Here is a 22,422-nt window from a genome sequence, read left to right on the forward strand (position 1 = left end):
CTCCCACTAGTAGCCCACGTCATGGCCTGGAGTACTTGTGTATCCACTGTTATCACCCAGGAGTCGGAGTTAGGCACCTGTGATTCTTCCCTTTGGAAGTCTTGACCAGTGATATATAGTGACCATAAGCTTTCTTACATCAGAAGTACTGTTTGTTTAGCAGTAGGAACAAATCTTTTAGAGAAAAAGGATTTTCAGTCTGCTTGTATGTCTGTCTTACTTAAAGTCTTAGTAGTCCTTGATGGTAATCTAGGTAGGCTTAACTTCTTCTTCATCCCCAATAGTTCCCTTTGTGTAGCTGGTTCCATTGAACAACTACAGGCTCTCTTGAGAGAGTGTCACTTTAAATTCTGGGAGTGGGTAGTTTTTGTGTCAGTTGATGGGTGGGTGACTGGAGCAATCTCCTTTTTCCCTGCGTGTATTCCAGAATTTTTTTCCCTAAGATGCTATTCACACAACATTTTCAAGAACTGTCATGCTATTTATAGGTTGATCAATTTGGGAATATGTAACCTATTTTTATCTAAAAGATCCAAGGGAACATACAAGTACTTTTTAAGAATTGATTGTGTATGTATATAAAAGTAGCGTGGGTGATGTAGATTGCGAGGAATAGATAGTATTCATGTAAATGATTTAATTTGCCACTTTTGTGTGTTTCTTCCTGAAGTCACAGATGTTATTCCCACTTGTTTTGGTTGAGATTCAAAACTACTGTTGGATCCTGTTGGTACACGGATCAGAAATAAATTTTCCTTCCCCCATCAGAAGAAATGTTTTTTCAGTCATTTTTATCTTAAAGTGGGAGTAAAACTTTGCACTTCCTGTTCAGGTGGGGCCTAGCATCTGCTTGGTCATCTTAATCAGTAGGAGATTAAATGTGAATTTCTGTAAGATTATAATTCAGAGGTATTCTGAATACCCTTCTTACCTATGCCATGTAGAGTGTTCATCACAGAGCCCTACAGTTAAATACTTGCAATATTTTGTTCAAACTGCTTTCAGATCATCTTCCAACAGATGGCACCATAATCCTTTATTAAATGCTGAAAATGTTCCATGACAATACTTGGGCACTCAGCCTCCAGAAGAGTCCCAAATTTAGGAAAAGAGAAAACAAACCAGAATGAGATTCTCCTCAAACATCCATTGCTTTAGCCGCTTAGGGCTGACACTACAGTTTCTCTGTTTTAGATAGGTTTATGCATCAAGCAGCTGCTTGTTTAAAAAAATTGGAAAGATGTATGAGGGAGGGAATCTAAACTAGATGTTACCATAAACAGCTTTTTTTCCAGCACAATATTAAAACTCAAAATGTAACATGGTTTAAAAGTACAGTCTCTCTGTCCCCATTGAAGGAAAACAGTCTTTAAAATCACTTGTGTTCAAAGTGTAATGTCACATGATTTTTGTTCGAGCATCTTTAAAATCATAAATTGCAGCTAAGTCTTTCAAGTTGAACACTGAATTATTATAATGCACATGTGCTAAGCTAATTCTAGAGCATGTTACATTTTTATAAAAGCACTCTACATTAAAAATACTTCTTGAATTTTTGCACTCTCTCTCTCTCTCTCTCTCTCTTAAAAGGGTAACATAATGAAAAATTAGACTACCATTCATGTTTGATCCATGTAAACCAGACGTAATTAAGAGAAATCAGTAGGTGCGATTCTCAAAAGTAACTAAATCAGACTTCCAGACTTGATATCCTAGGCACATGATAAAATGCTAGTCTTACTTCCGAAGAATGCATCTGTTTTGGTGAGGAGTTCCAGTGGTTAGTTACCTTCACAGTTTAAAAATTTGCACTTTATTTCTGGTCTGAATTTGTCTAGCTTCAGCATCCAGCCATTGCATTTTGTCTGCTAGATTGAATAGCCCTCTACTATCAAATTTCTGTTCTCTATGTAGCTAGTTACAAACTGATCAAGTCATCTCTTAACCTTCTCTTTATTAAACTAAACAGATTGAGCTTCTTGAGTCTTTCACTATAAGGCATTTTTTCCGGTCCTTAAATCTGTCTCACGGCTCTTCTCTATGGTATAAGGGGCACCGCCGGCTCCCTCTTTCTCTGTTCTTGCGAACTTTGAAATGCTGTAAAATAGTTATATAGTTAGTAATTTCTTAGTTATCCTTAGTAGTAGTTCTTGAATTCTTTGTTAATCCCGGACGGGACCCAGCTGGGGGTCGGGACATGCCCCTGTCCCCAAGCTTTAAGCCCTTCGCTCGCTGCAAACAGCCTATGCCCGTCAGCGATCCACATATCAGATGCCTAAGGTGCCTAGGCAAAGGGCACATAAGTGACAAGTGCCGTATCTGCAAGTCCTGCAAACCTAGGATGAAGATGGAGCACAATATCCGTCCAAGAGCACTCCTAATGGCGTCGGCACTCGCTCCGGCACTAGAGCAGTGGTCCGACTCCACACCGAGTGTGACCTCCGTGCGTAGTGCTCCCGCAGTGCCGTCCACGAGCTGGCACCGGTCTCCCTCCATGGCTCCGCTTAAGAAGCCAAAAAAGACTGTGAGGAGAAGATCTCCTGCCTCCCGCAAGGAACAGAAAGGGCAAGGGGAGAGCCAAGACCCGTGTCGGGCAGCTCAACATTCCCTTCGGGAAGTCGGGTCCCAGCTCAAGTTGAGCGGTGCAGCCCACCCCATGCTTTGCCTGCGACTCCAGATAGCGACGCCTGAGGCCCTTCAAGCAACTCAGGAGATTCTGGCGCTCTCTACTTAAAACGTACCAAGCCTTTCTGTAAATTAACTCAACTCTTCATTGCGGCAGAGGATTTCCAATTGGATTACCTTGTGCATAAGGACCTGTTAGGACCTGGTGGGGGTTTTGCCACCAATGATTGTCCGAGACCACTCGACGAGAGCGCAGGTGTCTTCGGCGGCCTTCCTGGTGCACATCCCGATCCAGGACATCTGTAGAGCCACAACATGGTCCTTTGTTCACACATTTACGGCACGTGCCATCACTCAGGAGGCCTGGGACGACGCTGGGTTCAGCAGAGCGGTGTTGCAATCTATGCGTCCGTGAACTCATAGCCATCTCCAGGGGTACTGCTTGGGAGTCACCTAATATGGAATGGACATGATTAAGCACTCAAAGAAAAAGACAGTTACCTTTTCCGTAACTGGTGTTCTTCAAGATGTGTTGTTCATGTCCATTCCATGACTGCCTTCCTTCCCCACTGTCAGAGTTTCCGGCAAGAAGGAATTGATAATGGGTGCTGCCAGCTCCCGCCCACCATAACGCGCCATGCGGGTGCCACTCCAGAGGGCGCCAGAGCTGGTCCCCTACAGATACTGCTGAGGGAAAAACTTCCAGCACCAGTGCATGTGGCGAGCACACACCCCTAATATGGAGTGGACATGAGCAACACATCTCGAAGAACACCAGTTACGGAAAAGGTAACTTTCTTTTTCTTAATTAAAATACAGTTTCGTATCAAGTCAGAAGCCTTGAATGAGAGCTGCTGAGTGCTCTAAAATCCACATGGTGACTCAAAATCTGGAGGTATGATGGAGGGAATATTGGAGATGGAGCACTGCCTGAGCATTTGGAAGGGGAAATGGGGAGAAGGAGAATGTTGGAGGTACTGGAACTGTGCAGGGAAAAGTGGGGTGGAAGGGAGGGAAAAGACCAGTTCAGTGGGAGATGTTGGGAGCTTCAGCACTATCCTTCATAACTCCTCACTGCACCCATGCCGTGAAAGCTCTGTCCTCTTTCAAAACATGTCCCCACTGACTGCTTGTCCCTGCGCTATACCTGCCTTCTCACTCTAGCACTTCAGCCTGCAAGTTTCATTCCAGCACCAGCCTCTGTATGATGAGGGTTGAGAAGGGAGGACTAGGCTGTTTGGGACAAGTGGAGAAACAGGAAACAATACAGGAACAGTGAAGGGAATAACATACAGCCAGTGGCATTCAGTTACCTGGATAATCATCGCTATGGAGCCAGAAGTGGTGGAGAGGAAGAGCTGGGCTGTGACTGATGGGGCTATTGAGGAAAAAAAATTCTTCCTTAAACAAAGGGAATTAAATGCCAAAGAACTTTAACATAGAGTTTAAGGTTGCTCAGTAGTGTATCAAGCCCTCACAGGACTCATTCAGATATGCTCGCACCTCTGAAAACCAGGAAATAGAGTTAAGGCACATGCTACTCTACAACTCAATCTTACTCTGCCCTCTTCGAGTGATACCCCAGCATTCCAATAACACCCACACCCTTACAGATGCTATGGACTGCTTTGGGAACAGAGTACTTGAGCACTCGGACAAAGTCTAACACCTTAGCTCTAAGGCAAAACTTGGGGTTAGGTTAGGCATAGTCAACGTGAGTTGTCAGACTCACACTGAGCCTGCCTACTCCACACAAACCATGCCTTTACCCTTGACCTGAGGATTCCTGCAGAAACATTGCCTCTGCGTACCCCTCACTATGTACCAGAGACCAAAGTCATGTGTGCCACCAGACTGCTGACAATCCCTATAACAAGACTACCTCCATGTGCAGCTGCTGATGCAAACTGCAGAACTCCTCACAGAAATGAGGCATACTTGATCCTTCAAAGTACATGTGAACTCCTCATATCTGTGACAGTTCTTCCAGTCTGCTCCTACCAATTCTTCCATCATTCAGTATAGCTACCTCAAAGACAGTGCATGCAGACAAATGCTTCCGTTGTTTTACAGTCAGAGGTCAGACCTTTGAAATCATGTAATTCCCATTACCAGCTTACCTATTTTCATACTCCAGCTGCAATATTATGTAGCTGTCTGTACTCAATTCCTATCTCCGATTCCCAAAGTATCATTACAGGATCTTTAGCTCTTCAGGAGAGATTAGCTAATAAAATCACACTGGAATTGAGGAACATTCGTGAGGGAGAGAATTGTGAAAGTTTGGAACTGTCAGAAAATTGTGACCCCCTCCTCCTGTTTGACAGTATAATAATTCTCTGTGGTGGGTCTAAGCAAAAAATACCAAGCTTTATTGGAAAAGAGAAATTGTGAAACTCTGGGAGTCTCTCTTTCTGTGAAAGAGAGCCTTTAAATTTCATTTCCTCAAGAGAAATGGACTTTAAAAACCCTTATTAATGAGGGGACTGGAAACATATAAAATGAGGCAGCTTCTGATGCCTATATTTCAAAAATGAGCGTGGCTGCCTTGGAGTTATGCTTTTAGGCGTACATTGACTACAGGTTTTGGGGCTGTCTCAAAAATTTCAGCAGAAACTAGAAAACCTCCTCTTTCTTGTAGAGGACCTGCTTCTGGGGTTTGAAAGACACATGTTAATAAAGCCACCCTTTGTCAACTGGGTGCAATCATCCAACCCTTGTCTTTTTTTCAGTATTTAGAATTAAAATTGGGCCTAGTGCAGTAGTAGGAATTCAGGGGTGTCCAGAACGTCTTGCAAATAACCCTTGTTGGTTCCAGCCCCATGCTCCCAAGCAGTACCAACCCTTTGTTCATGAAAGGTTATAGAACAGGTAAGCAATCAGTTTCTGACCTGGAGGATAATCAACCTTCTACCATCATTGGCCCTAATCTTTGGAGACCTGTGGGTGCTAAATATTTTTGAGGGATACTGAATCAGCATCTGGGAAAGCCCAACAATTTTCTCCCACCAAGCTCATGTGAGTACAGTTCTATCTGGAATATCAAATGATGGAAAAATCCATTCCGTTCTTGCAAAAAAATGTCTAATCCATGCTACCTACAAAGTGTTGTGTATTTTTCCAGCTACTTTCTGATACCAAAAGTCCAATATCACCCATCCTGGATATTGGAGACTTCAGCCAGTATTTGCTCAATGAAAATTTCCAAATGAATGTGTCTAAAATGTAATTCCTAACCTTGCTGGAAATATCTGCTGGTTATGTGCTTTTGAATGAAGTTCACCTCTGTGCAGAGGACCTGGACAAGGCCTATGCACAAATGAAACATTGCAAAGTCAGATTTAAGTTGACATCAATACAACTGGTTAAAGTGTGTCTACTTCTCGAGGTTATTCCCACTCCTCCACTCTGCTAGTGATGCTAGCATTGAGGCTTTGTTCTTCATTTCTCCTTCATCTGTGACTGCGTAGTTACTTACTGTCCCTGTGCATGGAATGCCCTCCTGGACTGGTTTGCCAGACTACTTTCTCATATAACCTCATTAAGACCCTCTCTGTTAATGCAGTATCCATAAGAAATTGGTCAAGTGTTCGTATATGTAACTTTTCTTTTTTCTTAAAACGTTTGGTTTCATGTTCTGTTCAAACCCCTAATTAATACCTGTATGATCCTATTATTGTAACCCTTTGTCTTTCCTCCTTCGTTTTGTTTGTTTTTGTTACTCTGCTTCACAACTCATCTGTAAATGGATTAAGTGTTCTGGACAGGGACCATGTATTTTTGTCTGTATTGTAAAGAACTTGGCACACTTTTTTGAGCACTGAAAATAAGTTCTTAGCCCTGAACCCTGAATCTTCTAGAGTCAGATTTTCCATGTACACTTTCAGGGTCCTAAACTTGTACATATAAATTCTAAATGTTCATTCACAGATTAGACATATGCATGTGCAGATGACAACGTGCAGTGATGCTAACTTACGACAACTGCAAATTGCAAAACAGCAGTATCAAGTTGTCTATACACTGTATATTTAGCAGTATGGTTTTGACTCTTGCCAAATTTAGGGTGTCTCCCCGATAGCTTCCTGACATTTCTGGATAGTATAGCCAACATATCTTGGATGTCTCTAGTGCAGTATTGAGAGTTGTGGTATCTTACTGGTTCTTGCACATTCTTCCCATGCACTTGTGTAAAAATAATTTCCAAGCTTGTTTACCTAGTTTTTATGGCCTTTTTAGAGTCCTCTGTGGAGATGTTGAGTCTTTATATTGGGTTCTAATACAGTATGTGCTCTGGAATATCATTTTCCTACTGCTTTCTGACAAGAATTACTACAAGTATTTGACATATTCCCTATGTGCTCACCCTTCCCCATCTTCTCTGTAAAGTTGGGCCATAATAGTTTCTTTAGTTTTTCGTTGCAACTGCAATAAAAAGAAACTGACAGTTGAGACAGTTACTGCCCATTAAGCCTCACCAGCAGGTGGGCTAAAGACTCTATTTGTACCAGTTTTGACAATATTTATAAGTGGACCAACATTTTGGCATTTGATAAGATTTTAAATTGATTTAGGATATTTGAGATACACATGAATGGAAAAGATCATACATTTCCTCCCCTGTCAGTAAATGGACACATTTCTCTCCTTTCATTTCGTTTCATTTCGTTTCAGCTGACTTGGAATAACTCCAATGAAGGAAAATAAAAAATTGTCATCACTTTTGCTGTAATAGTACAACACATTTTGGTTTGTAAACCAAACTAATTTGAAATTAATAATTAATGCTTACAGTGGGAAATTACTGTTGTCACCAAACTAATGGGGAAAATATTAAAATGTAAACTTAGCAAATTATTTCAGATTTATAATTTGAGATGTATAGATTTATAATTAGAATTTAAATTGTCTAACTGTACTTTCTCTACTTTTAAATAATGAAATATGTAATGTTGGTTTTTACTGGGCACATTACACTGAATTTTTAACTAGACATTTTCTTACATCGTTATGTCTGTCCAGAGAGCATAATCAAATAAATAATCTCAGTGCTTTCATAGTCATTTTCTATAATAGTGGTGTACAGCATTTGTTATAATTGCATTAAAATTAGGTATATGGAGGAGTTGTTACAGGAAATCTCCTTTATGTTCTAAATAATTATTTCGTATCTTATTGCTATACTATAGAATAACCAGTAATGCATACTATCTGAATTAGAATAAGAATCAATCATGCTAGAAACACCATTGAAAGAGAGCCTTTTTTGTGACTCTAGAAAATGAGCCAAGAAATGCTAATAACATAAGAACAGCCATACTGGGTCAAACCAAAGGTCCATCTAGTCCAGTATCCTGTCTTCTGTCAGTGGCCAATGCCAGGTGCCCCAGAGGGAATGAATAGAACAGGTAATCATCAATGATCCATCCCCTGTCACCCATTCCCAGCTTCTAGCAAACAGAGGCTAGGGACACCATCCCTGCCCATCCTGGCTAATAGCCACTGATGGGCCTATCCTCCATGAACTTACCTTTTTTTTTTTTTTTTTTTTTTTTTTTTTTTTTTTTTTTTTTTTTTTTGGAAGGGTTGCAATTGTGTGGTTACTTTAAAAACGTGTTCATGACAGGAATAAAATGAGATGGGTTCCTTGCCTTGATTGGCTTACAGTTTACTAACAGGACATGTAAAGGGGCAGTAACACATCAGGGATGTACTACTGGGGTGACAAAACAGTGGGGAAATAAGTGACAAAGGAGGAAGTTTAGGATATTTTGGGAGTATAACTATTGGGTTGTATTCAAACTGTCATCACCTAGCCTTTAATTTATGATGGTCAGATAGGGAGTGCTCGGCCGATGGTTAATGGTAGATGTGCACTGGCTTTTTTACTTTTTAAATAGTTTTTTGTTGTCCTGTGCTGGAGCTGCTATTAGAAAAAAAAATTACTTCCAGCTTGGCTAGAAGGGTTCTAGTCTAAATTTATCTAGAGAATAAGTGCAATGAGAAATACTTCTTTTTATCTAAGAGAAAATGTTTTTTTTTTTTTTTTTTTCAACTGTCATGTTTCTAGGTTTTATAACTTGTACTTTATATAAACATGGTAATATCTTTTATTGGACAAACTTCTCTTAGTGAGAAAGACAAGCTTTCAAGCCACACAGAGCTCTTCTTCAGGTCTGGGGAAAGTAAGCAAGAGAAGACCTCTGTGTAAGCTCGAAAGCTTGTCTCTCATCAGCACAAAATGGTCCAATAAAAGATACTACCTCACCCACCTTGTCTCCCTAATATCCTGGGACCGACTGACTGTAACTATACTGCATTTGTATAAAAATAACACTTCTGAGTAGTTATTTATTAAATAGCAATAAATCAGTTAATCACGATGTCCAGATTGTCTGTCTTTGTCTTTGTAAGTCCAATTGCAGAAGGAAACTCAACTGGCTGGCCTGAACGAAACCCTAGTACCTGGTCATAACTTCTCACAAAATATTTAGTCTTCAAGACCATACAGGCATCTTCCTCGATATGAAAAGCTGTATTATTGTTATATGTTTAATACTTTCTAAAATAGTGTGTACTGCAAATAAAGGAAACGATAGTGTTAATTTTTTTTGATATGGTGCCAAAAAGCATACTGTATCAGCATTTCATGGTCCAACATTTTCAACATCATTTTTTTTCCTGTGTGTGAAATTTCAGCAGATTGTTATGCAAAATAGTTTTGTGTCTCTGTGTGACTGGGGAGACAGCTGTTAGTCCTAATGAGGAGTGCTAGCATCACAGTATTTCCGTTGATTGAGACCCACGGAGGGAGCAGAATGTTCCAGATCAGGCAGTGGTGTGTGGTGAGAAAGTGCCACGCTGTCAGCTGGAAGTATATGCTCGGCTGCTCGCTACGACAAGATAAATGAGTTTTGCTGGGGTTTGGCAGAGTCTGAAGCTTTCCTGGAGAACAGTAGTAGCACACCAAACTCCCTGTGGGACCCACAGTTTAAGGTGTCATAAGACGACTGCCTCTTTGCCAGTTTTTTGTCCTACAATGCCTGTCATCCTTTTGAGTTATTAAAAACCTAATGTCTTTTAGCATTCCATTAACACGGGGTCTAATGATCTTTTGTTGATGCGTTTTATTAATTTAGCCAAGGGGATGTTAACTACAGTTTTAACTTGGTTAGAACCACTTAAAGGCCAGTAATAACAGAAAAAGTGAAGTTACTTAATCTCTTCCTTTTTTCTTTACATTAATATTTTGTATTCAGTGCAGCTAAATCTTGATTTTTTTTTTTAATTTTTATTTTTTACTTCTAGGTCTCCAAATCTTCAGTGCTAACACATTAACTGGCTGCTTCAGCAAACCCCCTGAGTTCAAGTTCTGTTTTAGTTTGTAACTGAAAAACATTGGCTTTTGTTGTTCCTATTTTGTCTAAATTAAAGAACCTTACAGTTTGATGTGATTTTTACCAGTCTCATATCAAAAAAAGCCCCAAATTGGAATAGTAGGAAGTTTCAAATGAGCTATGATTTGAATTGTATGAGAACAGCGCAGCATCGGCCCACACTCTTAAGCCAATGGTATTATTTGTACCCATTTCTGAATTTAATTTACAAGTAATTTAAATGTTTCACTGAATGCGTTCCACCTTAAAGAAACTTAGGCTTTGTTCCTAGTAAACTTGTTTATCTAGCAGTAGTTTAAGCGCTGATAATTTACTGCTTGTTGTCTGTCTGCAGGGAGGTGGTGGCAACTGCAGCTTCTCTGGGTATGTCTACATTGCATGTAGACTACTACTGGGGCTGGCCCATGCTGTTTAATTGCACTCTAGATGTTCAGGCTTGGGCTGGAGCCTGGACTCTGGGACCCTCCGTTAAACAGCCCCTTAGCCCGAGCCTCACAAGCCCAAGTCAGCTGGTATGGGCCCACTACATGTGTCTGAAACGTACTCTCTTTGCCTCTCCATTGAAGAGATCCAGGAGGGGAACGGTTCATGTGGTGGAGGGGGAAAAAATCTCATTGAGTGGCTTTTGGGGAAACCTTATGACAAACTTACTACTGAGGAGTCTCTTGGTTGCATAAAGAGCTAGTGTAGCTGTGACGTTGTGCAGTCTATATGGTTTTATAAAAAACTTGATAAGTCAATATAATGTAACTGAGATAGTTTTAGAGAAAATACGGTAATAAGTGAATGTAAGTAACTGGGATATGCCTCATGCAAAAGGTCTCTTGTAAGGTATCATTCCAAAGCTTATAATCTACTGAATGTGATCATCTGATTTGTATAAATGTACCACTCTTGTATCTAAAACTAGAAATATAAAATGTAACTCTGAGGGCCTATTGTAATTGTGTAAAGTGTGGACCATTAATGATGGTTTGGAATCTTGATGACTCCCATTGTCTGCAGATGGCTGTATTTACCTGTGAGTCTTTCTGTATATGTGTGTGCTGGCAAGTGAGTAATGAAGTCTTGCAGTGACATGTGATCATGTCACCTGAACTGGAATCCATCTTTAACCTGGTGCTTTTCCAGTGAGGGGGGGTGGAAACCCAGAGAGACAAAGAGTTCCCGCCTTATGCAAAAGATATATAAAGGGGGGAAGAGAACAGAGAAGGGAAGAAGCCATCATGAAGAATCCCCTAGCTACCACCTGAGCTGCAACAAGAGCTGTACCAGGGGAAAGAATTGTGCCCAGGCCTGGAAGGTGTCCAGTCTGAGAAAAACTTACTGAAACATCTCTGAGGGTGAGATTATCTGTATTTAGTTTGATTAGGCATAGATTTGCGCATTTTATTTTATTTTGCTTGGTGACTTACTTTGTTCTGTCTGTTACTACCTTGAACCACTTAAATCCTACTGTCTGTATTTAATAAAATCGCTTTTTATTTAGTAATTTACTCAGAGTATGTATTAATACCTGGGGGAGCAAACAACTGTGCATATCTCTCTATCAGTGTTATAGAGGGCGAACAATTTATGAGTTTGCCCTGCATAAACTTTAAACTTTATGCAGGGTAAAACGGATTTATCTGGGTTTAGACCCCATTGGGAGTTGGGCATCTGAGTGCTAAAGACAAGCACGCTACTGCAAGCTGTTTTCAGGTAAACTTGCAGCTTTGGGACAAGTGATTCAGACCCTGGGTCTGTGTCTGGAGCCAGACGGGAGTGTCTGGCTCAGCAAGACAGGGTGCTGGAGTCCTGAGCTGGCAGGGAAAACAGAAGCAGGGGTAGTCTTTGCACATCGGGTGGCAGCTCCCAAGGGGGTTTCTGTGATCCAACCCGTCACAGTTAGCATCGTACAGAAACCATATATTTGTAGTTATACTTTGGAGGAAAGATTTTCTACTTGTTTAACTCTGTTGCATGGTATGAAAAAGACATGTACCATATAAAACTCTCTAGCCCAATAGTGAAGTAATTTTACCATGAAAGGGTATTCATCCCAGTCATCTAGGGCACCTATTACTTTGCTGTCCAAGGGCTCCATCTTGCTCTTGTCAGTGGGAGCCAGATTGTGTCTTCGGTATTTGTGACCCCAAAGTACTGTGTAGGTGCATAGATGCCGCTATTTTTGTGCTGGGGAGCATGGAGTTCTAAAGATTAGGTTGTGAACACCTTTGATTCATGCTGTGTAAATTTCCCTGGATAGCTTAGTTGCACTCTAATAGTGCATTAAGAAACTTTGTATCATTAATACAGTGGAGTTGAGTCCTAATTAGAGTTTAATTTGATGTCAATTTAAATTAAGAGGGCTTGCGTAAACTGGTCCGTTGTGACCTGGATAGTGCTAATCTCAATCAGTAGTCTGAATAGACATGAAATCAAATTCTCACAGTACACCAGAAATGACAGGAACAACTGACATCTTAAATTAAAATTACTAAATTCCAAAAAATTGATGTGCCTGACCTCAGCTACAGGATAGGTCATTAAATCACATCCATGGAAACTGAGCTGAGAAGCATACTTTAATAATTTAGGAGAGGGATGAAAATGCCTTGAGCACATTGGATAGGTGGAAACTAGCCAACAAATTTTTAGTTGAGAATTCGTGTATGTATTAATGAAATAAAATTGAAGAAATAGGCCAAAACCCCTGAGATCTGTCATTTCAAGTTTAACAACTAAATGTGTATTCCTTTATGGTCACTTTTCATAACATTATCATCCTCCATTAGCGTTCAGCAATATATTAGACATTCTGTATTTACCTTTCTTGGCAACATTGTTCTTCCTTTAAGGGGTGTGTGTGTGTGTGTGTGTGTGAATATATGCATATATATTTTGTTATCATATCACAGATTTAGGTATAATGGGTCAGATCCTAAGTATCAGTAAATGACTGGGTCCAGTATGATCATTTACCATTTCTTTTGCTATATGATTATAAAGCAAGTGGAGAAAACTAATGACTGATGTCAAATCTTCTAGTAGTATCTGAAATGTGTCTATATACCATTACACTTACATGTGTGTACAATAAAATCTAAAAATATTTTAAACTAAAACATTTTCTAACATCATCTGACGTCTCTAAAGTAGCTTAATTTTCTTCCTGATGTGGACAATACAAATGACTAAAGCAGTACAAAAATTCAGTTTGACAGGAAAAATATAGAAACTTGGGTCTTGGGAGATTAAAATGTTCTCAGTTTACCTTTAAATGTAGTATTCATTCCATTTTAATGACTACTTTAGTACTTTATCTTCTGGAAAGCTTGACTGCAGAGGTCTTCATTAGAGATGTTATGATTTGATAACTAAAATTAGAGCTGGAAGATTGGGCAAGTTGGTAGAAACTATAGTAATATATGGAGATATACCTATCTCCTAGAGCTGGAAGGGAGCCTGAAAGGTTATCAAGTCCAGTCCCCTGCCTTCACTAGCAGGACCAAGTACTGATTTTTCCCCAGATCCCTAAGTGGCCCCCTCAAGGATTGAACTCACAACCCCTGGGTTTAGCAGGCCAATGCTCAAACCACTGAGCTATCCCTCCCCCCTAAAGAACAGAATTATCAAATGTCAAAGGAACAACGTGCTATGGCAGGTAATTAGTATAATGGCAAATGAGGGTGAGGCCGGAGAATCTTGCCTACATGCTCGGGGTTTTACTGATCGCCATATTTGGGGTCGGGAAGGAATTTTCCTCCAGGGTAGATTGGCAGAAGCCCTGGAGGTTTTTCGCCTTCCTCCGCAGCATGGGGCAGGGATCGATGGCAGGAGGATTCTCTGCTAATTGAAGTCTCTAAGCCACAGGATTTGGGGACTTCAACAGCAGAGTCAAGGGAAAGGGTAGGGACGGCTTTGTGGCCTGCATCATGCGGGAGTCAGACCAGATGATCATAATGGTCCCTTCTGACCTTACAGTCTTGAGTCTATGAGATAAACATGATTTATTGGGGGGAAAAGTTCAACACAGTTTTTGTATAAGGAGAAGTCATGCCTCACCAGTCTATTAGAATTCTGTGAGGTGTCAACAAGCAAATGGATAAGGGTGATCCAATTGATGTAGCATACTCAGATTTTCAACCACCCTTTGACAAGATTCCCACCAATGGCTTTTAAGGAAACTAGGCAGTCATGGAGTAAGACAGAAGGTCCGTTTATGGATCAGGAACTAGTTAAAAGATAGGAAACGAAAGATAGCTTTCAAGAGAGAGAGGTGAACAGGAGGGTCCTCTGTACTGGGACCTGTGCTGTTCAGTGTATTCATAAATTATTTGGAAAGGGGAGTGAAAAGTGAAGTGGCAAAGTTTGCAAATAAAAAAATTATTCAAGATCATGAAGTCCAAAGCTGACTGAAGAATTACAGGGGGATCTTACAAAACTGGGTGACTGGGCAACAAAATGGCAGATGAAATTCAACAGTGATAAGTGCAAAGTAATGCACATTGGAGAAAATAATCTCAACTGCACATATATACACATGGGCTCTAAATTAGCTTTTACCACTGAGGAAAGAGATATTGGAGTCACCATGGACAGTTCTCTGAAAACTTCAGCTCAGTTCGCAGCACCAGTCAAAAAAGCTAACAGTGTTAGGAACCATTAGGAAAGGGATAAGATAGAAAATATCATAATACCACTATATAAATCACAGTGCCCCCCACCAGGATATAGTAGAATTGGAAAAGGTTCAGAGAAGGGCAAGAAAGTTGATCAAGGGCATGGAATGGTCTCTGTACAAGGAGAGACTAAAAGTATTAGGGTTGTTCAGTTTAAAAAAGAGACAAGGGTGGACAGGGACATATGTTAAAGGTCTATAGAATCATGAATGGTGTGGAAAGAATGAATAGAGAAGTGTTATTTACCCTCTCTCACAATACAAAAACCAGGAGTCACCTGATGAAACTAGTAGGCAGCAGGTTTAATACAAACGAGGAAATATTTTTTTCATACAACATATAATTAACCCGTGGAACTCGTTGTGATGGCCAAAAGCATAACTGATTTCAAAAAAGAGTTAGATAAGTTCATGGAGGGTAGGTCCATCGATGGGTATTAGCTAAGAGGGTCAGGGATGCAACCTTGTGGTTGGGTGACCCCAAATCTCTGACTGCCAGAAACTGCAAGGGGAGGATGGGGTAGATCACTCCAAAATTTCTACTTAAGCTCTGGGACTGACCCACTGTTCGAGACAGGATACTGGACTAGATGAACCATTGGTCTCACCTGTATGGCAGTTCTTATGACCAGTTAGTTTCTCTAGTCTATCTGTACCAGTGGAACATTTTCTTCTACAATTTTTTTTCCCTAGTGCTTTGTCCAATCTAACTTTATGTCCCATGTGACTTGGCTTCCCTGATTTCCACTGACAGTTTATTCAAAGTCTCATGTCTCTCACTTGAAGACTTTCTTAAGTTTTAGTCACTTTGGTTTAAAATTATCTATTGCAAATTACACATTTAAGAGAACATAAGAACAGTTAACAGAAGAACTTGAAATCAAGGTTCCTTAACTCTTCCTGAAGCTTTGATTATTATTCTTTTTTACTCCCAATTGTTTAGCACCGTGACATCAGCTGTTTTCACAGTGGGTGACAATGTTGTTTCGGGTAGTGATGACCGTACTGTAAAAGTCTGGGACTTGAAAAATATGAGATCTCCTATTGCTACTATCCGTACAGACTCTGCAGTGAACAGGTAAACAATCAATTGAGTTAACCTTAAAAGTTTTCAGTTTAAAATGTATTGAACCTGAACTAAAATTCAATGATCAAGAGTGAAAACAAAGCTTGGGTTGGATTTGTAAAAAGCCTTCTTAAAAAGTAGATCATTTTGCTTTCCTGGAATTTCTGGTGGTAATTGTGCATCCATGTGCATGTGCCATAGATGATCAGGCTTATTCCAAGAAAAAAAACTTAGCTGTAATATACTCATTATACTGTTAAATTTAATAGTAAATATTCAACCACATCACTGTCCATGAACTCAGACTTGTACTGTCAAGTCCTATTTGTCAGTCTCAGTTTTGTACATAACCTACTTTTATCTTTTCTGTGCAGGATTAATGTAAGTGTTGGCCAAAGAATCATTGCCCTTCCACATGACAACCGTCAGGTTAGATTATTCGACATGTCAGGAGTGCGATTAGCACGGCTCCCTCGCAGTAACAGACAGGTAGCTGAATTTCTGGACTGAAAATGTTATCAGTTACTGAAAATTAGCATTTAATACAAAACATTTTGAGTTTTCTAAATTTGGGTAAATCTCCTTGCAAGCTTTGGAACAGATAAATTAATATATTGTAATTTTTTATTTTTTTTACTGAATCCACAAAATATGTATGATGTATATCTTCAGTTTAGCTGGTTTCACCTTGACTTCTCTGTGCTGAAGTGTTTCTGATTTTTTTCAATGTTATAAATGAAGTGAAGAATGCTTAAATACCACTTGAAGTCTAAATGTAGAGCATATCTTAGAACATGGATCTGCTCTGAGAAATGACTGACTACATAACATCTTGAAGTTCCAGGTCTCTCAGTGATTGCTTATTAAATTTGTTTAGTTTACAAGTAAAAAAAATGTTGCTGTCCATCCTGCAAACTGAAGTTTTTGATAGTGATATTTTTTTCCCATGCTTGTGCTAGTATCCATTTTGTACTTGGGACTTGGCAATAGAGTTGGTGTGTAGGTTAAAAAAAAAAACAACAACATTTTTCTCTCCTTTTGTCTAGGGGCTGTAGTGTTAACTTGAATAATGTAGTAAAAACAGTCATGAAAAATTTAACTAGTATGACTGATAATAGACACAAAATAGATCTGAGTAGTAAGGTGCCACTTTTTTATAGTCACTTGTTCTAATAATAGCTACCATTTAAAATTAGAGTAAACTTGCTTAATACTGCAATTCTATAGCATCTTTCAAGCATTCCATAGGACCTTAAAGCATGTTACAAACTCTGCATCTCACAACATTCCTGCAAGGTACATGTATAGAAATCACATCACTTGCCACTGAAATGCAGCCAACTCTGGGCGTGGAATGCAACAGCTGTAAAACAGTGCTGCACAGTTTAAAAGAAGGGTTTTAAGAATAGCTTAACCATAAGCAACAGGGAAGGGAGTATTGAAGTGTCAGTATTTTGGTTTGGTTTTTTGATGCTTCAGCCCACAGTAATGATCCTTGTGATTTGAGGGATGACAAGGATTCTGTTTGGGACTGCTTGCTAATTGATTTGAGGGGTAGCTGTTGTGAGACCTTATTTTTCTCCAACAATGAGACTAATATGATTCCACAATAGTATTAGCCCTTCTTGGTTAAGAGCATGAATGATCAGAAACCAAAGCCATATCGCTCGTGAGTGCAGAGCCATTGGAATGTCACTGAACAGGCTGTTGTTATTTTTCTTACAGAAAGTAACTTTTGTTAATACTTTTTTAAAAAAAACAAAAGTAGATTAAGACTTCTGGGTTGAGCAAGATTAGTAATTAGGTAGGACCCAGGGTGCTGGTGATTCAGTTGGTGATACTCTTTCATATAAGCCAGTATTACCAGTGCCCCAGCATGGTTTTAAGGGATACTGTCTTGCTGAAGAACTTACCTTTCAGGTGAGACCAAAGGATCCCTATTAGGATACATCTACACAGCAAAAAAAAAAAACCCAATAACCATGGCAGTCTCTCTCAGCCTGGGTCAGCTGACTTGGGCGCATTCTACAGGACTAAATTTAGAAGTGTAGACATTCAGGCTTGGACTGGAGTGCAGGCTTTGATACCCAGTGAGAGTGGAACGGTCTCCAGCCTGAGCCCAAACATCTCCACTGCTATTTTTAGCACTGTAGAGCAAGCCCGAATCAGTTAATCTGGGCTCTGTGACGCTCTGTCACAGGGTTTTGTTGTTGGGTAGACACACTCCTAGGGGACTGTTTGAGAGGGAAGTGGTGTTGGTCAGTTTCTGTCTTGTATTTGGTATAACTAAAAAACATTTTGCAATATACCATTAATCCTGTTTTTAATTCTAAAATGTATCAGGAAAGCAATTCAAGCAGATCGCAGCAAAGCAGTTCAACCAAGGATGTAATACTTAAATTGAGGATTTTCATGCTACTTGATAGATATTTAAGATTATAGAAATGCGGTGGGGATTGGAAGTTTTTCATAGTTTCATGCTCTTGCTGTTAAATTTGTAGATACATTTTTACAGGGAATAAGTAAAAGGAACAAAGTCCTTCAGAACTCTTGCTGTTCTGGAGAAACCATATTTACAAATCTCTGAAATTATTTCTCTGTAGGATGTAGATTTTTCTAGACTGTAAATGCTCCTTTAGGTTAGTAGTACTTTAGTAGCAGCAGCACAGATCTGTTCAGTCATAGTAAAATTATTGTGAAACTTTCTGGAGAAAGTTATTTATGTCCAAGGCCTGCTTTTCTAAACAAAGTTATTTTCTTTCATGATATTCCGAGAGATCCACATCAGACTTCATAGCTAAGGTTCCGTGTTTGTCACAGAAGTCACGGATTCTGTGACTTCTGCAGCAGCCTGTGTGGCTGGCTTGGGAGCTGTCTGAGCAGCTCGCGCAGCCCCTGGGCCAGGTGCACAGACTGCTGCTGGGGAAGTCTCAGCCCCTGGCCCCCCAGCTCAACGCTGGGGATTGGGGTGTGGGGCAATGCTTACCTGGTGGAGGGGCTCCCCGGAAGGGCGACAAGAACTCCTCTCCCTCAGCTCCTAGCTCCACATGCTGCCTCTGCCCGCAGGTGCCGCCCCCGCAGCTCCCATTGTCCGCAGTTCTCAGCCAATGGGAGCTGCAGAACTGGGGTTTAGGGAGGAGCAGAGGCAGCACATGGAGCTAGGAGTTGAACGTTGCTGCATCCCAGGAGCTGGATAGGGAACCTGTCCCAGCACCCATGGTGCCCCCACCGGGCCACGGCCCCCCAGCACTCATGGGGTGGCCCCTGGAACACCCCATCCAGTACCCGCGGTGCCCCCAGGGTGGCCCCCCCCATCCCGCAAAGTTTTAGTCAGGGGTATATAGTAAAAGTCATGGACGGATACAGGCCGTGAATTTTTGTTTACTGCCTGTGAACTGTCCATGACTTTTACTAAAAATACCCATGACTAAAACATAGACTAAAACGAGGAGTCTGGTGGCACCTTAAAGACTAATAGATTATTTGGGCATAAGCTTTCGTGGGTAAAAAACCTCACTTCTTCAGATGCCACCGGACTCCTTGTTGTTTGTGGATACAGACTAACACGGTTTGATACTTGACACCATTCATGGCATATAAACTTTCATTTTACAAACTAACTTGTTCTTGAACAGGGACCATTGACTTACATTTTTTTTGTGCTCTAAAACTTGCCAAATGTACTTCATTATATTTGAGAGCTATTTTTTTTCTGATAAAAGTATGCATGGCAAGAGAGTGACTGAGACTTTTTAATAAAAATTAAAAACATTTTATGTTCTTTTAAACACTCGAGCTCAAGATACTGGCAGGTTTATCCTGGTGTGACTTTTTAGATAATATAAAAAAATCTATTTGAATAGGTTTATTTGGTAAATGAAAACAGATACTTGTATCAGTTCATCATGAATTAGTATAGTGAATAGGTTGCTAATTTAAAACCTCTTTCTTGTCTAATGTAATACTAATTTATTTATTTAAATTGTAATAGGGCCATAGAAGAATGGTTTGCTGTTCAGCTTGGAGTGAAGACCATCCAATATGTAACCTATTTACCTGTGGGTTTGATCGTCAGGCGATTGGCTGGAACATCAACATCCCTGCATTGTTACAGGAAAAATGAGATGCTGGAAGAATTTTTGCTTTTGTTGCCATGGACTTGTAAACTTTTGTTGTTGATGCAGACTCTTCTGAATATTAGTCTGCCTTCATTGTAAAAGTTCTCCCTTAAAAGGAGCGCTTTGCAAATGTTGTTGTTACCACATCGTGCACCATTTGCATGTAATGTACAGAAAATGTGACTTTTTTAAAAATTAGTTTGTCTTGTGTATGAACTTTTATATCTTAGCATCCACTGGTCAGTTGAAAGGAGTTCACTGTTCTATAGAGCACATACATAAGTGTTCGTAAGCTATTCAGCATTTGCTAGATGAACATTAGGGCATTACATTTGTGACTTTAATGTGAAATTTATATACTTATTGTGAAGAATAGATAATAGTCTACTGCATTTTCCATAATTTTACATATCTGCCTCGTGTTAAAAGGAATCTGCAGGGCTGAACTTCAAGAAGTGTGAATTTCAGTAATAGTATCATGGTAAACATTTTCTTGTTTGCATCTGTCTGAAGTATGATTTTTAGTGCTGCAATGTAGTGTAACTTCAACTCCAATTTTATTCTAGTTACTGGAGAAATAACATGGATTTGAGAGAGAAAAAGCAAGCAAACTCTTACAGTGTGCACAGAATGCTACATTAAAACATTCAGGATGTTTTTGCACATTTCTCTTGAAAAAGAACAAGAAAATGTTCATTCTGCCCTTCATGCATAAAGCTCATTCCAATCTTATAGCATTTCACACTAGCGAAAATCCAGAATATTATGATTCTAATCACTGAAATCTATTCAAGCAAATTTTAAAGCACTTTAGTTTATAGCTATTGTTATAAACCATTTATGAATGTGAGTTGACTTATATAGGAAGGATTTGACACTTTTTGGTTACCTACCCAGAAAGGAAATTTTTTGTTTTTACACCTTCAATGAACATATTTTTAAATGGATTCATTTCCCTAGTTTTATTTTGAGCCAGCATTATGTAGTAAATGAGTGCTACCTCAAAAAATGAATTTCGGTCAGGATAGGTTGAGTCTTTCCGTAACCTTGAAAAAGTGCTTTTGGTCTGTGTCTGAAATACTGTCTTTAAGATGAAGAAAGACAATTATGCCAAATATGGTTTTTAAGATGATTAATACTTAAGGCTAATGGGGCAATACCACAGATAAACATCACGTGTCATCTTTGTTCTTGCAGCTCTAACTAGGGCTGCTGCAGTCCCTTCTCCATTCCAGAGGGAATAATTCTGTAGTTTTTCCCTCCTTACTCCCAAGTGATCTTACACTGGCTTTGCTCCTCACTGTCTTTAGCCTTGTTGTACTGGCATTGTGTTGAGTTATTGCCAGCTGTTGCTCAAATAAGCAAATGCATGTGGCAGCTGACATTTTCAGAAGGAAGAGGAAGGCTGCTTCAGACAGACCTTTTAGCGGCCTCTAACTGTCTGACATATCACAGCATAAGATGAAAGATCAAAGTAATTAGATGGTGTCTTTTTATATAGTAGGATGTTTAAAGTTGATTACCATAAGATCTTAAGTATTATGATCTTTTAATTACATTCTTATGATTATATGAAACAATAGCTGAGCTGGAGTCCTCTACAGCACTGTTTAGATTGAAGTTGAGAGGCTGATTTGTTAACCATATCTTTCATTCATTAGTATATGAACGCAAAGAGGTGGAATAGGAGGGGAGAATAAGTGCACCATTAAGTAATTATTAAAAAATTTGGGTCCTAACAGTAAGCTGAAGCATAAAACAATGAAAGGATAAGAAGGGGTGAGACACACTATAAGAGAATGTATGTGGTGACTTCATAGAGCAGAATGTCTTCAAATAGCTTAATTTTTTTTCAGAACACTGGTTTGTCTGAGTTTCAGTATATATTAGACCGTGAGTCTTTCATAATTGCCACACTTCTATACCTGCTAGTGAAAGGTTCAGGTGATCAGCTGTAGGCTTTAACTGCTGGTATCAGAAGACTTTTATTTAAAGGACAGTGTCACAGTATCTACGGTAATTGTCAAGTAGTTTTTTGTTTCTAACAATTTGGAAGATTAAATTTAAACTCTCATCAGATTTTTTTTACTCTCTAGGGCATACACACTGGGTTGGTGTTGGGCTACAGACATGTTTTTTTACAAACAAGACTAAAACATCTTTTTGTTAGAGAGGAGGGAAAAGAAACATAAGCATGGATGCAGTCTGGATACTTAAAAAAAAAAAAAAAAAAAAATCTACACTTTTGCCATGTGCACCTCCTGCTAATAGAATCAGAGCAATTCCAGTTTGCTCCATATCTAGTATCCTGAGCAATGATTAACCATTTCATTTGCATGGACTTGACAAACTTAAGTTGGAGGAAAGGTTAATAGTGTGATCCTACTATCCTAAACTGTATTTAATATATACATATGTAACACAGGGCCATTGGATTATATGCAGTTTAATTGTCATTGCGTCCAGTGGCTCCTGGCCCTTATATCACCAGAGGGATCAACCTCCGACCTCAGAAAGGAGTATACACTAACTTATTTTCTCTGGGGATGGAGT

General features: G+C 39.6%; 1 protein-coding gene across 3 annotated transcripts in view; it reads left to right on the forward strand.

Moving 5' to 3' along the window:
• Positions 1-22,137, forward strand: part of WDR37 (WD repeat domain 37) — a 56,985-nt gene extending 34,848 nt beyond the window's left edge. For all 3 annotated transcript variants that reach the window (XM_034760057.1, XM_034760056.1, XM_034760058.1), the window contains exons 12-14: positions 15,629-15,763; positions 16,126-16,240; positions 19,743-22,137. In XM_034760057.1, the coding sequence (XP_034615948.1) occupies positions 15,629-15,763; positions 16,126-16,240; positions 19,743-19,874 (382 nt within the window). In that variant the 3' untranslated portion in view covers positions 19,875-22,137. The remainder of the gene's footprint in view (positions 1-15,628; positions 15,764-16,125; positions 16,241-19,742) is intronic.
• The last annotated feature ends 285 nt before the right edge of the window (positions 22,138-22,422 follow it).

This window comes from Trachemys scripta, chromosome 2, assembly GCF_013100865.1.
Source record: "Trachemys scripta elegans isolate TJP31775 chromosome 2, CAS_Tse_1.0, whole genome shotgun sequence".
Taxonomy (NCBI): domain Eukaryota; kingdom Metazoa; phylum Chordata; order Testudines; family Emydidae; genus Trachemys; species Trachemys scripta.